General features: G+C 41.6%; 1 protein-coding gene across 6 annotated transcripts in view; it reads right to left on the reverse strand.

The window, feature by feature from the left end:
* The window catches only part of LOC135226993 (integrin beta-PS-like), a 156728-nt gene that overhangs the window by 79918 nt on the left and 63461 nt on the right, over positions 1-13349 (reverse strand). For all 6 annotated transcript variants that reach the window (XM_064266716.1, XM_064266715.1, XM_064266718.1 and 3 more), the window contains exon 6: positions 1158-1328. In XM_064266716.1, the coding sequence (XP_064122786.1) occupies positions 1158-1328 (171 nt within the window). The remainder of the gene's footprint in view (positions 1-1157; positions 1329-13349) is intronic.

A 13349-nucleotide genomic window follows, 5' to 3' on the forward strand; every position in this document is an offset into this window, starting at 1 on the left:
GTAAGTTCAAAAACCTTGACCAGCTTGACTCCCCAAAGAGAGAATCGTTGGGAAGTAAATTTGTTTATCCATATATATTAGTATGTTTCATCCAGGATGAGGTCCCTCTCACCAAGGAGGCCCAACTGGGGGAGGGGCAATAGTGTTACACACTGGTAACTGCCTTGGGTCCCTCACCTGGATATACGCCATACCCAAAGTGCCTTAAGGGTCGTAAGTCTGTTGAGATCGGACCCAGCACTGTGGCCATGGCTTGACTTAAAAATTTCCCCTCGCTCGACCACGTCAGGTACTCTAGTTTTACGGGTGGAGAGGCATGCCATTCAACTCCACCCTCCAAGTTAAAAGAGTAGTCAATTCAATAGTCCAAAACCATGACAAGGTCGTCAACGAGAGAAGAAAGGAAGGGGGAAAATTTATAAGAGGAGGAGTAAAGGAGTTGAAGGTCCCAATGTTCAGTTCGATCCACAGCAGAGAGCATAAAGGGCATACGTACTTTCTCTGCAGTGGATCCCTAAGCCCCCCACCAATCACGTCAACGGAAAGTTGGGATCAAAGTGGGTCTGTTTTACAAACAATGACCCATGACACAAAACATACTGAGTGATAGGACCTACCCCGTTAATCCCCTCTGGTAAGCATGATGCGAACTATCACAATCCATCAAGTACACATTTCCCATGTCTCCACTACCATCTTTTATGTAAATCATACCTTCAGGCCAGACCTCTCATACATCAACAAGGTATTGTGTGTAGGAATGGTGGAGAAGTGGCAATGCCCATGTACTTGAATTTTGCAAACTAGAAAATTTCTCAACTTCAGTATCTTTAGCCCTAGTCTGTCTTTCATTCAACATCTTAGTTGATAATTCAAATTTCCTTCTAATCAAACTGGTTTCTCTTAATTACATTCATAAACACACCCATTGCCTCACCACACCTAAAATGTCTATTAATTTATAATTCTGCTTCAACTACATAGTGACCCCCTACAACCCCTACTCCTCTTCTCTCCATTATATCCAGTGAACAACTCTACGAAAATTTAGCAAAAGTCTCTTCCTCTCCTCAAAAAATCAGTCATTAAAGAAAATTAAATTAACAATATTCTTTCCTCCCATAATTTCTGAAAACCTCACCAGAAATTCAACATACCTTTCCATCTCCAGCATAGTGGAATCCTGCATCAGTTGAAAACACCAACAGTCTTCGGGCTTCTTCTCTCCACCTAATCTTGTCTTGACATACTACAGCTTGCATAATGGCATCAAACCCACCCTCTGGCGCATCTAAGTTTCCTGAGACAGGTGCCTTCTGCACTTCATCCTGTATAAGACAAAAAAATATAAATCACAAAACTGGTTACAATTTAGAAAAAATTAAAGCAGTAATCCTTCCATTAACCAGATTAATAGAGCCAAGGGTCCCTGAGAAAATGGCAAAATCCAAAAAATGGCAAGTAAAAAAGCTAGGTGTGTTCAAATGGCAACTCCGCACACTTCTTCACCTCACCTTGTCAGTACCACATAACTGTAAACTCTCAGTATGCTCATAACAACTATCAGCACACTTTAAACTGAAAAATTTATACAAAAGCCAATTACTTTTTCCCCATATTTGTAACAACTTATACTGCATAAATACTTTTTAAAAAAATACAACCCCTTCTTTTTCCTTCTAGCATATGACAGTTCACTAGGCAGGTAGCCAACCTGTGTTTGCCAAAAGCCTACCATGGTTGTGTGACCATTAACCCTTTACCACCAGACAAACTCGAGATATCTTGTGATCAGTGTTCTAAAAATTTTGGACTTGCCAAGAGATATCTCGTCAAACAGTTAAGTGGTAAGTATAGGACTAAAACAAGATGTCTCATGATCCACAGTGTTATCTTAACACTTATTGTGGAACTTGATGCAGGAAGTCATAAGTTATTGAGAATAATTTTTTTTTTATGCCAACTAAGCATCATTAGTAGCACTTTAATGGTTATCCTGGTTTGTTTGTTTGTTTTTTGCTTTATCGTCTGTTTTAAGTTAAGTTTGGTTGTGTCTTTTGTTAGCTAATCCCTGGACTATTTTGTGATATCCTGAGTAACTGGCGATCTTGGGAGTTCATTCATTTGTTTTATATCTTCTTTTTGCCTGTTTTTAGGGGAAACATCAAAGTGGGCTAACTAGACCAGTCTTGCCCGCTCGTTGACCCACCTTCCAGTAAAAGTTATCTAACACGTCCTGCAGCGGAGATGGACACCAGTCACGAGTCATCGGTCATGGAAGCAACACCTCGAGACCTCTACTTTCCTCTCAAAATAAGAGTTTTTCCCATAGTACAAAATAATGTCATAATTTAAGATTAAACAGAGGTTGATGAACATCTAGCCATGCGCAGTGCAAACTTACCTCCATGACACTTCCACAACGCTTTCAAAATTTTTACTTAAAACACCTTACGTGTAGAAGATTGACACACACCACTCATACCCATAGACTTTGAGACACTTTCTTCACAACAATCTTAAACGATGACGACGTTCACCCTCGAGTCCAAGGAAACTTGCGATTTTTCGGGAGGAAAGAAGAGGAGTGCGCTGGATAAGTTTGAAATAAATAGTTAAACATCAGTGTAAGGTTATGAATTACATAAATTTATTACGTATTCATGAAAATTAATTTGTAAATATTCGTTGTTGAAAAATTAATTAGATTCCTGACTCAAATATCAACAGTTTTGCTGTGAACAGTAGCTACGGTGTTGTTCGTGCTCTCCTATTGTTTATCAGTGTTGCCAATTGGTATGTGTTTACTCTCCAAACTGGGTATAAGACTTACACAAAACCGAGGAGATAAGTCAAATTAGCGTATCTATTTTGTTAGTTAAAACTCAAGAAAAACCTACTAAAAATTTGTATACCTGTTTTTTTAATACTTTTATGACAAAAAGTGCATTTTATAATATAATTTATAAAACAACGGGAATTTGTGGATATTTCCCATAGAAAATTACCACGAATATGCAAATTTTCCACAAATAATGCGGGGAAACGTTCCCGAGAGAAATCCGCGATTGTGTGAGTCCGCGAATCCAGAGAACGCGAATAGGAGGGGTCCACTGTATACGTATATGTATTAAAGCAATTTCATCATTACTGCATTACTATGACAACTAGAATTCATGGAAACAGTTTGTAAATGCATCAGAATATGTGTGAAGCTCCACTAAATTGGCATGATGAAATTTTGCCATTCCTAGCATGCAAGCATTAGAGGTTACATTTATTTCTGGCATAAGTACAATTATTAAAAATAAAAAAGTCAAAATAGTAATATAGACTTGAATAAATGAAAAGTGCAATAAAAAAATAGAAAAATAAAAAATTTTTGTCATAAACAATTCACTAATCTATCATCTGCTCACCGGTGCTTTTGGCAGTCATATGTACGTACAGGGTGTCCATAAAGTCCCAATACCATTACAAGTATTTATTGCTCAGAAACCATATAACATAGAGTAATGCAGTTTTGTAAAATGTTCTACATTCAAGTTTACATTCAAAGCACTTCATTCTACAAAAAACTGCATTACTCTGTTACATGGTTCTTAGCAATAAATACTTCTAATAGTATACTGAGCTTTTTGGGACCCGCTGTACATTAAGACAAAAATTGTTCCTGCCATGGCTTCGCTGTCAACAATCTAAATTTATTTAAAGTGCAATTTGGAGTGAATTATGAACAAAATGTGTATAATTACAATCAAATAAGCACTGTGGAGTTTCATTTGTGATGGCAGTAAGGATAAAACCACCAATTACAAGGTAAAAATGAATTTCAGTTCAAACCATGACCCTGGGAATAAGACATCTCATACTTTCACTAATATATAGGCAACAAAATGTTGTTTTATTGTGCTGATTATAACTGCAATCTTGAGTAAGATCAATAAACGTTACATATACGTATACGCTAATATTGTTAAAATGAGTGCTGGGAAGGCTGGAAAGGACATGGTATCGATGCCGGTTACAAAAGGGACCAGATGCGGGAGACACCAAATTGGATTTAAAAATTGCCTTGAAAACATATTTTACGAAGACCTCACATGCATATTTTAGTTTGTATGGCGCTTTCATATACATACTATCACATTATGTTGACGAAACTTCAATCTTTTGAATAATATGCTTAAAGTTGTAATTTTATTCTTTCACAAATTAAATATAGAGTGAATAAGGGTGATCTGCCTGAGTAGTAGACTCAAGGCAGTTGTTTCCCCTAGTGCAGCAAGTTGCTGTGTTTTTTTTTTTTATTAGATAATAACATTTCAAGTGCCTGGAGTATCTTTAGTACTTGAGTCAGTTCAGTTAAAAGTAGTTTTCCTCCTCAGTTTTTCCCCCAGTTTCACTGTGTGCTAATGACACTTTTTTTTTTTTCCTTTTCTGTGAGCTTGTTTTGATGGTCCTTGCCCTCTACTGAGGTGACGTGTGGAGGAGATTGTACTTTAACAGACCGTGACCTCTTGGCCGTCTCACTGTAAGTGATTGGATTACTTGGAAGATCTTTATTTATTTTGGAGAAATATTGTTGCCTCATTGATTTTGGCTTACACTTAAGTCTTGTTGGATATTCCATTCAGTCCATCTGCTGTACTCCCAGCCTCATATTTGCCACCAGGTAACCCCTTTATAAACTATTTTGGTCGGCATAAAACTATAGTGCAACCTTGAGGGACATGTGGTTGGTCCTGGGTCTGGACCAGATACATTATTCTTCCATGGATTTTGCTGTTGCTCTGAAGTTGGAGCATGAATCGTTATTAATAGCACTTCTAGAGGAATCTTTAAAGGAGCGATTTAACTGAACAGTATAGTGGCCACAAATAGGGTTTATTTAGGGTATATTTTTGTTAGTTTGGGACCCCCTATATTTTTCATTTGAATGTGTTGTGCTCTATCTTTAAAGGTGTAGATGAATTGTTTAGTATTTTTGTTATTAAATTTCAAGTGATAGTTTTCATTTGTTATTGTATTTCATGAGGTTTTGGGATTATTTCTGCCTTTGATACAATGTAATGAATATTGGACATTTTTGCTCAGTGTTTGCGTTTCTCCCCATCGTTAACATATGCACACAGTAGGTTACATTATTGGTTTTTTGCACATAGTAAACTTAACTGGTGAACACCACGGTAAAGTAATTATAGTTGTGTGTCAGTCCGAAGAGGGGCATGACATATTTGGTGACCTTAGACCAGGATTTTCATTCCTGGAGGGTGTTCATTGTGTGCTGTACTGATTTTGGGGGCCTGGGCAACAGTCTCACAACTCCTTAGGTATTTTGGTAATTTTATTTTGTATTATAATTTTCTGTTACAATAGAGGTGGCTGTTATTTTGGATTTGTTGATTGGAGAAGGGTAGCAAGAAAGGCTAGCAGGTTTAAACAGCGATGAAATGGAGATAGTAGCTAATCATTTGAAAACTGTAAAGAAAGGCTGACTATTGTTATGGATTTATGACAGTATTAAACTGTAAAACCAGATGGCAATCAGGAGAACATATTGGTACTGATCAGGGAGTTTTGGAGAGACACATTCAGTTGCAGACTTTGGAGTTTGAGAGGGAAAAGTTTAGGGCAGCAGAGAGGGAAAGGGAGAGACAACTTGAAAGAGAAAGGTGGGATGCGAGTCCTTCTTCTCCTGCTCATTCTTCTGTGGGGGCTGTGGTGCCTGTTCTTAATTTAGTGCATGCCCTGAAATTTGTTCGAGTTTTCCAAAAGAACAATGTGTTAGAATTCTTTGTATCTTTTGAGAGAATCGCCGCCAGGTTACAATAGCCAGAAGAAGGTTTAAGTAAACTTAGACAAGAATTTATCGTCAGATTATGAGACTATAAAAGCAATTATTCTTAAGGCATATGAGCGTGTTCCAAAGGTTCATAGGAAGCGTTTCTGGGATTTGAATAAAGGTGATGATCAGACATTTGTGGAGTTTGCCAGAAGCAAACAACAGTGTGCCAAAGATTGGTTAAAATTCAAGGAAGTACGTAGATAGTTTCGACAAGTTGAAAAAATTATTATTGATTGAGGAGCTCGCACATTGCATACCAGTTAAGTTGAAAGTCCATTTAGAAGAATTAAAAATGGGTAAGTTGCATGATGAATATTAATTGTCACATAAGCATGAGTTTGAGGGAGTAGTGTCAAATGTAAAGTCTAGATGGAGTAGGTCAGGCTGTAGTAATAGTAATAAAAATGTTGGCAGGTCTGATTATGTTGGTCATAGTCAGACAAAGAGGCAGGGTGATAATATAATAATAATAACCATTATATTATTAACAACCGTTCTTCTTTCAGCAGAAATAAAAATAGTTCCTCTTTCTGTAGAAATAATAATTATGACCCGGAGAAAATGTTATTGTTATGATACAATAAAGTTTGTTTCATACTTTACCTGGCAGCTATAAATATATAGCTGTATTCTCCGAAGTTCTGACAGGGGGGGAATTTCAAAACTCCCGGCACACGCAGTGCGGCGGCCAGGTGGTTAGTACCATTCCTGCCGCTTGGGGAGGCGGATATCAGGAATCATTTCCATTTTCTATTCAGGATTTTTCATACACTGTCCCTGAGGGGAGGAGGGTGGGGTACTTAATTATATATATTCTGCAGGTAAGTATGAACAAACTTTATTGTATCATAACAATAACATTTTGTTCATGAAACTTACCTGTCAGATATATATATAGCTGAATCCCACCATTGGAGGTGGGAAAGGGAAGGGACGAATAGAAGGATTAGGCAAACACCTCAAGTGCAGATGATTGACATCTTGATTCCTTACCTGTTAGCATAGCTGACTTCTTGATTGCTGTCACCGAAGTCTGCTTTTGCTTTACTAGAGTTGCCAACAAGGTAAGTGACCTATGTAGTTGGTGCGCTCTAGATGATCTGTCAACGGGAGCGTGACCACAATGTGACTAGACCATATTGACCATACTGTGAGGGCAACGAAGCTAAACCACCACCTGACCTAACCTTCGAAGTTAGTCCCATAACTTCTAGGCTAACGAAAGGGAAAGCGCCTCAAGCGACCAACCCTTCAAAGTTAAAAGCACACCTATCCCTTTTCTATAGGTATAGGATTCGTGCTGCTTCCTGCCTCCAATAATATACGGATATGTATGGTCCTAGCGACTCGCAGATCTCATATGTCGTCTTCACATCCCGTCGGGAGTGTGAAGCGAACACAGAGTTGCTTCGCTCAAACGTGGCACTCAGGATATTACTGAGTGTCCATGCTCTGTTGAAACAATGCTTTCCGAGGCCGCGCCCTCACCTCGTGAGCATTTACTTTAAAAGGTTTCAAATCTTTGTTCAAACATGACGAATGAGCCTCTTAGAAAGACTCCTTAAAAATAACGCCAGGGCGTTCTTCGACATGGGCAAGTCTGGGTCTTTTTACGCAACACCGCAGATTGTGAATGACCTCGACTTTCTTTAGTTTTATCAAGATAAAACTTGAGAGTCCCGACAGGGCACAGGACTCTCTGTGGCTCTTGCCCAATAATTTGTGCCATCCCCTGATCTCCAGGTCTCTGGGCCAAGGGTTAGACTTTGGTTTTCGTTCTTAGCAAGAACGGAAGGCTTAGAGGACACCGAATTATGTCCTCTAAAGCCAAAACCTCTGATGATGGCTAAAACCTCACTAACCATCTTTGCCCGCAGCTAGAGTGGTTAGAAAATTAGCCTTTCTGGTTACGTGTATTAAGTTTACAGAAAGGAGAGGTTCGAAATGCTTTGACATCAGGAACTTCAGACTACATCTAAGTTCCATGCCGGAAGCTTCGATCTAAAAAATTTCAAGATTTCCACAGACCTCAAAGATCGTGAACGGGCTTTGTTGTTTGACAGATCCGATCTCTGAGTCTAGAGGCCGTCAACATATTTCCGTATTCTACAATAGTTGGGACTGCTAGCTTATCCCTCCCATACTTCAGACGGAATGGGAAGGCGGGGAGGTGGTAAAGTAATTCACAGAGGTCAGAGGTGGAGGAACAGTCATTCTTCCTGCCTATGGTCCAGAAACACGGCCCACTCCGATTTGGTACACTGCAAAATATGCAGCACTGCTTTGCTTTGGCAATGAGACTTGCAATTAATCTTGAAGATCCTCTCGACTTCTTGACAGTCTGAACGCATTCAGATCAGGAGCGGAGAGATTTTACCGGTACCTCTCGAAGTGAGGCTGTTAGAGTAGACCGATTCTCCTCGGGAAGGGTCCTTGGAAAGTGCTCTCTGAAGGACGTGACCTCTGTGAATCCAGCCTCTCGAAGGCCAACATGGGGCGATCAGCGTCTTTCTCACTCCCTCTGACGCCAGCGATTATCTTATCACATTTCCTAGCTTTGAATAGGGAAAAGGGCTAACCAACTATCCCCATCCATACTATAGGATGGCGTCTATTGCTACCGCTCCTCGGATCGAGAATAAGGGGCGCAAACGTAGAGGAAGCTTCTTCGTCTTCAATATTGCAAAATCTAAGAAAGGACGTCCCCAAAGTCTCCACAACTCTCGACATACTTCTAAGCGAGGATTACTCAAACGTCAGTAGTTGCTGCCGTCGATCGAGAAGATCCGCACGGACGTGCAATCGTTGGTAACGAAACCTCTTAAGGATCGTTACGTTCCGTGCCTATGCCGATAACCATCTCTCTTTTCTTGGGATATGAGAGAGACTGCGGAATTATCTGAGATGATTTGGACCACTCGACCAAAACCTCACTCTTCGAGGAACTGGAGAGCCAACCAAATTGCTTCCAATTCTTTTAGATTATGTGCCAGGACCTCTGTCCTGGATGCCTGGCTCCCTCTCAGTATCACCTGAGGTGATCCTTAACCATTGAGAGACGTTTAGAATTATCTCTAGATCTTGATGTTATTTCAGTTCTCCTGTAGGAAAAAACTGTAGAGGTCTGAATTGCAGTCTATTCAGGGAAACAAGCTTCTCCAGCGAGGAAATGGTCCCACCCAGCAGACTCATCCATTCCCTCACTAAGCATGCTTCCTTCCCTAATAAGGCTGCGCTTTGCATAAGCAGGAGAGCATATATAGTGCTATGCTGCGGTAGACTCGTACAGAATTCTGTTACAGTGCGGTAAGCAGCGCCCGAACATGTCTAAGAGATATCTCTGTTGAAAATTTCTTAGCAAAAGGAAGTCGTTTATTCATGATTACCAGAAATCCCCTCAACCCGAGGCGAAAGTCATGATTGTAGGGCAGAGATACGGTTCGTAAATCAATCCCGCGGGAGAGAGAGACGTAACCGACTGAGCAGTACAACGAGCTACCTAACACTGAGTTGGGTGGACAGTGTGAGAACACGTGACAGTTACAGGCAGCAGCTTATGTTCACCTTCTCGCAGTCTTATGCCGAGTTGCCAGCTATTCTATTCATCTAAGGAATAGATTTTCCATTATTTGAACAGAAACTCTCAAGTTTGCATATTTAAGCGAAACCGAATTCGCTAATACAGAAGCTGATTTTGTGTTGTCGTAACATTACGCTTAATTAACCAAATGTTAAATCGGAAACTCCTGAAAGTTGCCGGGAGTACCGATTAAATATACTGCGTCATCCACAATGACGAACTCTCGTTTCGCACTATTCTGCCTGAGTTACCAGCTACTCTCTTCTACGAAGGAATAGGTTCGTTACTATTATCGATCATAAGAAAATTCTCAAGCAGGCATATTTAAGCGAAACATAATTCGCTACATGCAGAAGCTGAGTTGGTGTTGTTGTAACAATACCTTCAAGCATTGTCCTTACACCCGGAAACTCCTGGAAGTTTGCAGGAAGGACGATTAAATACACTTAAAATAACAGTCCTTTCGGTTGCCATCTGTAGAGGTAACTACGATATGCGTATATGACTTGAACTTACATTAGTAATATGACGCGAAGATAAAAATACATAAGTATTGCAGTCACTTGAACATCTAATTCTCTACTACATTCTTTCCTCGACGAGGAAGAGAGAGAGAATGGAAATCGACTGTCTTCATTCTCTTTGCCAAGAGAAGGAATAATATTATTCAAATGGAAATCCTCAAGTGAGAACCGAAGATCGAAAAGGAAAGTTCAAGCTTCTTATGATATTTGAACATAAGACTTCATGGACGTAGTCTATAGTCTTTTTCCTGGATGAGCCTCTGATAATGAATGAGAGCTCTTCGAAATTTTGTTACTTATCCGCTTATGCGATAAAATGTTATTAAGAACTTTGTCAATGAGAACAAACTAACAATTGCATGACGGAAAGTAATCCAGGAATTCGAGCATATAGCCTTCCCGATTCCCGACAGAAACGAGGAAGGGGCAGGATTCCTGATTAGAGACTGGGTTTACGACAGGAAGGACCTTAATGTTCCCCTTCGGCAGCGCAATCCCGAAAGCAGACGAGGCGTTTATGACACCGAAATCTGCTTACAGTTTTCCTGGAATTCATCAAGTGATGGATTCTATTGAACGCTCCCTTTCGTAGAAAGAAAGCGAAGTAGACATCTTGACGAGACCAAACTCCTTCCTCTACTTCGACGACGCCCTCTTGAAGAGCGTTCTTGCAGGAATCCTGCCGAACGTCTTGATGCGTAGGACGCCTATCGTTCTGAAGAACGTCCTGGCAAGTGCTCTACCGAGCGTCATGACGTGTAGGATGCCGAGCGTCTTCAAAAGCGTCCTCGCTAGCGTCTGGCGAGCGTCCTCGCTAGCGTCCTGGCGAGCGTCCAGATGTGTAAGACATCGAGCTTCTTCCAAAAAGCTTATCAATGTTTATGACGTCGAGCGTCTTCTGAAAGGCCACCCGAAAAGCGTCCTGGAGAGCCGCACGCTGCTCCTGAAGTGTGAGAGCACTATAGGAAGACGTAAGGCTATCGTCTCCAAGACGGCCTTAAAGACTTTCGTTACCTTCTAACAAAGACGGTGGCCGCCTGTGCAACATCTTGCGTCTTAGTATGCAAATGAACATATCCAGAAACGCGCTCAAAAAAAGGAACGCCGAGCGTTCCGAAAGGCATCGTCGCGAGGTGCTTGCCGAACGTCCTGATTGCATTCTTTGAGCGTCTTGAAGAGCGTCCGGAATAGAAGAGCGACGAACATCAAGGGAAGCGTCATATGAATGACGTGCGTCAACACGAGTAACTTGAGAGGCTTCCTGGCGAGGGGAGAGCCGCTCATGAAAACGCGAGCGTCCTAAGCATAAGTACGGTGATCGTCATCAGGACGAGTCTTAAGGACGTTCGCCACTCTTGACAAAAACGACGGTGCTGTGCGACATCTTGCGTACTTGTCACGCTCATCGACACTGCAGAAGGGCATTTAATAAAAGGACGCCTGTGTGTTCTTGGGTATGAGGAATTCTTTGCCCTTCTCCTGTCGAAAACTAGGATAGTCTGTCCAGTGTCATCTCTGTCCGCTGACAGAGCGTCCCTTAGGGACGAGAAGATGCGTCTTGGCGAGCTGTTTGACTATGCAAATCAGCTTGCCGGACGCTCAAGCTTATGAGCTTGAACAAATATTTCCCGTTTCGTAGTAAAGCGAACGTCACATAACGTATACATAGCGCCATGAGGGAGGAGGAAAAGGCCTTAGCGATGACAAATAAGACCTCCTTGGAGCGTCCACCAAATTGGCGAAATCTCCTTGAGAAGAAGACGGTGCTTTCAATCCTGCTTCTTCTCCTGTTTCGTACCAGATCCCAGCTCTCCCTTTCAGTCTAGATGGAGGAAGTGCAAACGAAGTCTTCCCTTTAACCTTCTTGAATCCATCCAATCCTGGACTCTCTTAAACGCTCTTCTTCGCAGAGAGCGAAGTGGCCATCATTCAACGAAGCCAGGGGCTTCCTGGCCTTCGATGAGGCAAATGTGAAGGTGGAGCGTCTTGGAAAGCAAGAAAACAATCCTTGCTACAAGAGTGAAGACGTTCCTTCCCTCTCGATCATAGAGCGTTGAATGTCTCGAAAGGCGTCCTCGTGAGGGTCCTGCCTTAAGGACATTTTTAATCTCTTGACCAAGACGACGAGCCGACCGTGCTTGCGACATTTTGCGTCTTTGTCACGCTTATCGATATTAGTCAAGCCGAAGGGACGCCAGATCAGTACTCTGACGCTCCCTCCTGACGAGAGAGAGGACGTGAAGCATCCTCTCTCTGAAGCTTCTTTTTTAGAGGGCGCGAGTCCTTTCGAGAGCTCCACCTTGCGGGGAGGACGCCTCGGAGGACGAGAAGCAATCTTTTCATGATTCGTGCACGTGCACGATCTTTGGCAGCCTTATCCTGCCGAAGGGACGCCAGATCGGTGGGGGGGGTTCCCGTAACCCTCCTTCGGTTTTCAACTTGCCCCCTCCCTGGTCCTGGGAGTCCGACAGAGGTTTAGACCTAGAGGCGTTATAGGACCGATCTGACGCCCCCTCCACAACACTAGGGCAAAATCAACATCACTACACTCACAAACACTGATTGGAGAGCGAGCACTTTTTCAAGCTTACTTGATGTAATCCACCATATAGAATGGGCATTACTTATCACAGAACTTCCTCTAGGTCCCGTAAGCCATACACAGGTTAGGCAAAATAAAGTCTACTGGAGGTTAGTAGGTTCATTATCCTAACTTCTGTTACTGTGGAGGAAGACTCCTGATTCTATCACGCTCTAATTTGCGTACATACGAATCCATACGTCTCTTTCGTCGGAATCAGTCAACATTACACTAATTACATTGATCTTTCAACAAAGAAAACATGTAAACGTCATGTATACTAAGCGAGTGTCTACCGAAGGTTTCGGTAGCCTCCCCTTACCCGTTTGCAGACAACAAAGTCTGAAACTAGGCTAACTAGATTCAGACATCATATGCAATGAAAAAATTTTATTTTAAGTTAATTTATGATAGCGTATGCCTAGCCACAAACCAAGGTCAATCATTCAAAAAAAAAAAAAAAGTAGGATACTTAAGCGGCTAATGAAGTTTCAAAATCCTAGGCGGAGGTAATGGAAACAGGTGTTTTCACTACCGCGACAGAGAAAAATCTGAATAGAAAATGGGAATGATTCCTGATATCCGCCTCCCAGCGGCAGGGAATGGGTACTAACACCTGGCCGCCACTGCAGTGTGCCGGGAGTTTTGAAATTCTGCGGACTTCGGAGAATACAGCTATATATATCTGACAGGTAAGTTTCATGAACAAACTGAAAAATATGACTTGTTTCTACTGCAATAAAAAGGGTCATGCAAAAAGAAGACGTTTTGCATTTAAGATGGTGCAACCGGTTACTCAGAAACCAGTAATGGGTG

Source organism: Macrobrachium nipponense, chromosome 15 (genome assembly GCF_015104395.2).
Source record: "Macrobrachium nipponense isolate FS-2020 chromosome 15, ASM1510439v2, whole genome shotgun sequence".
NCBI lineage: Eukaryota > Metazoa > Arthropoda > Malacostraca > Decapoda > Palaemonidae > Macrobrachium > Macrobrachium nipponense.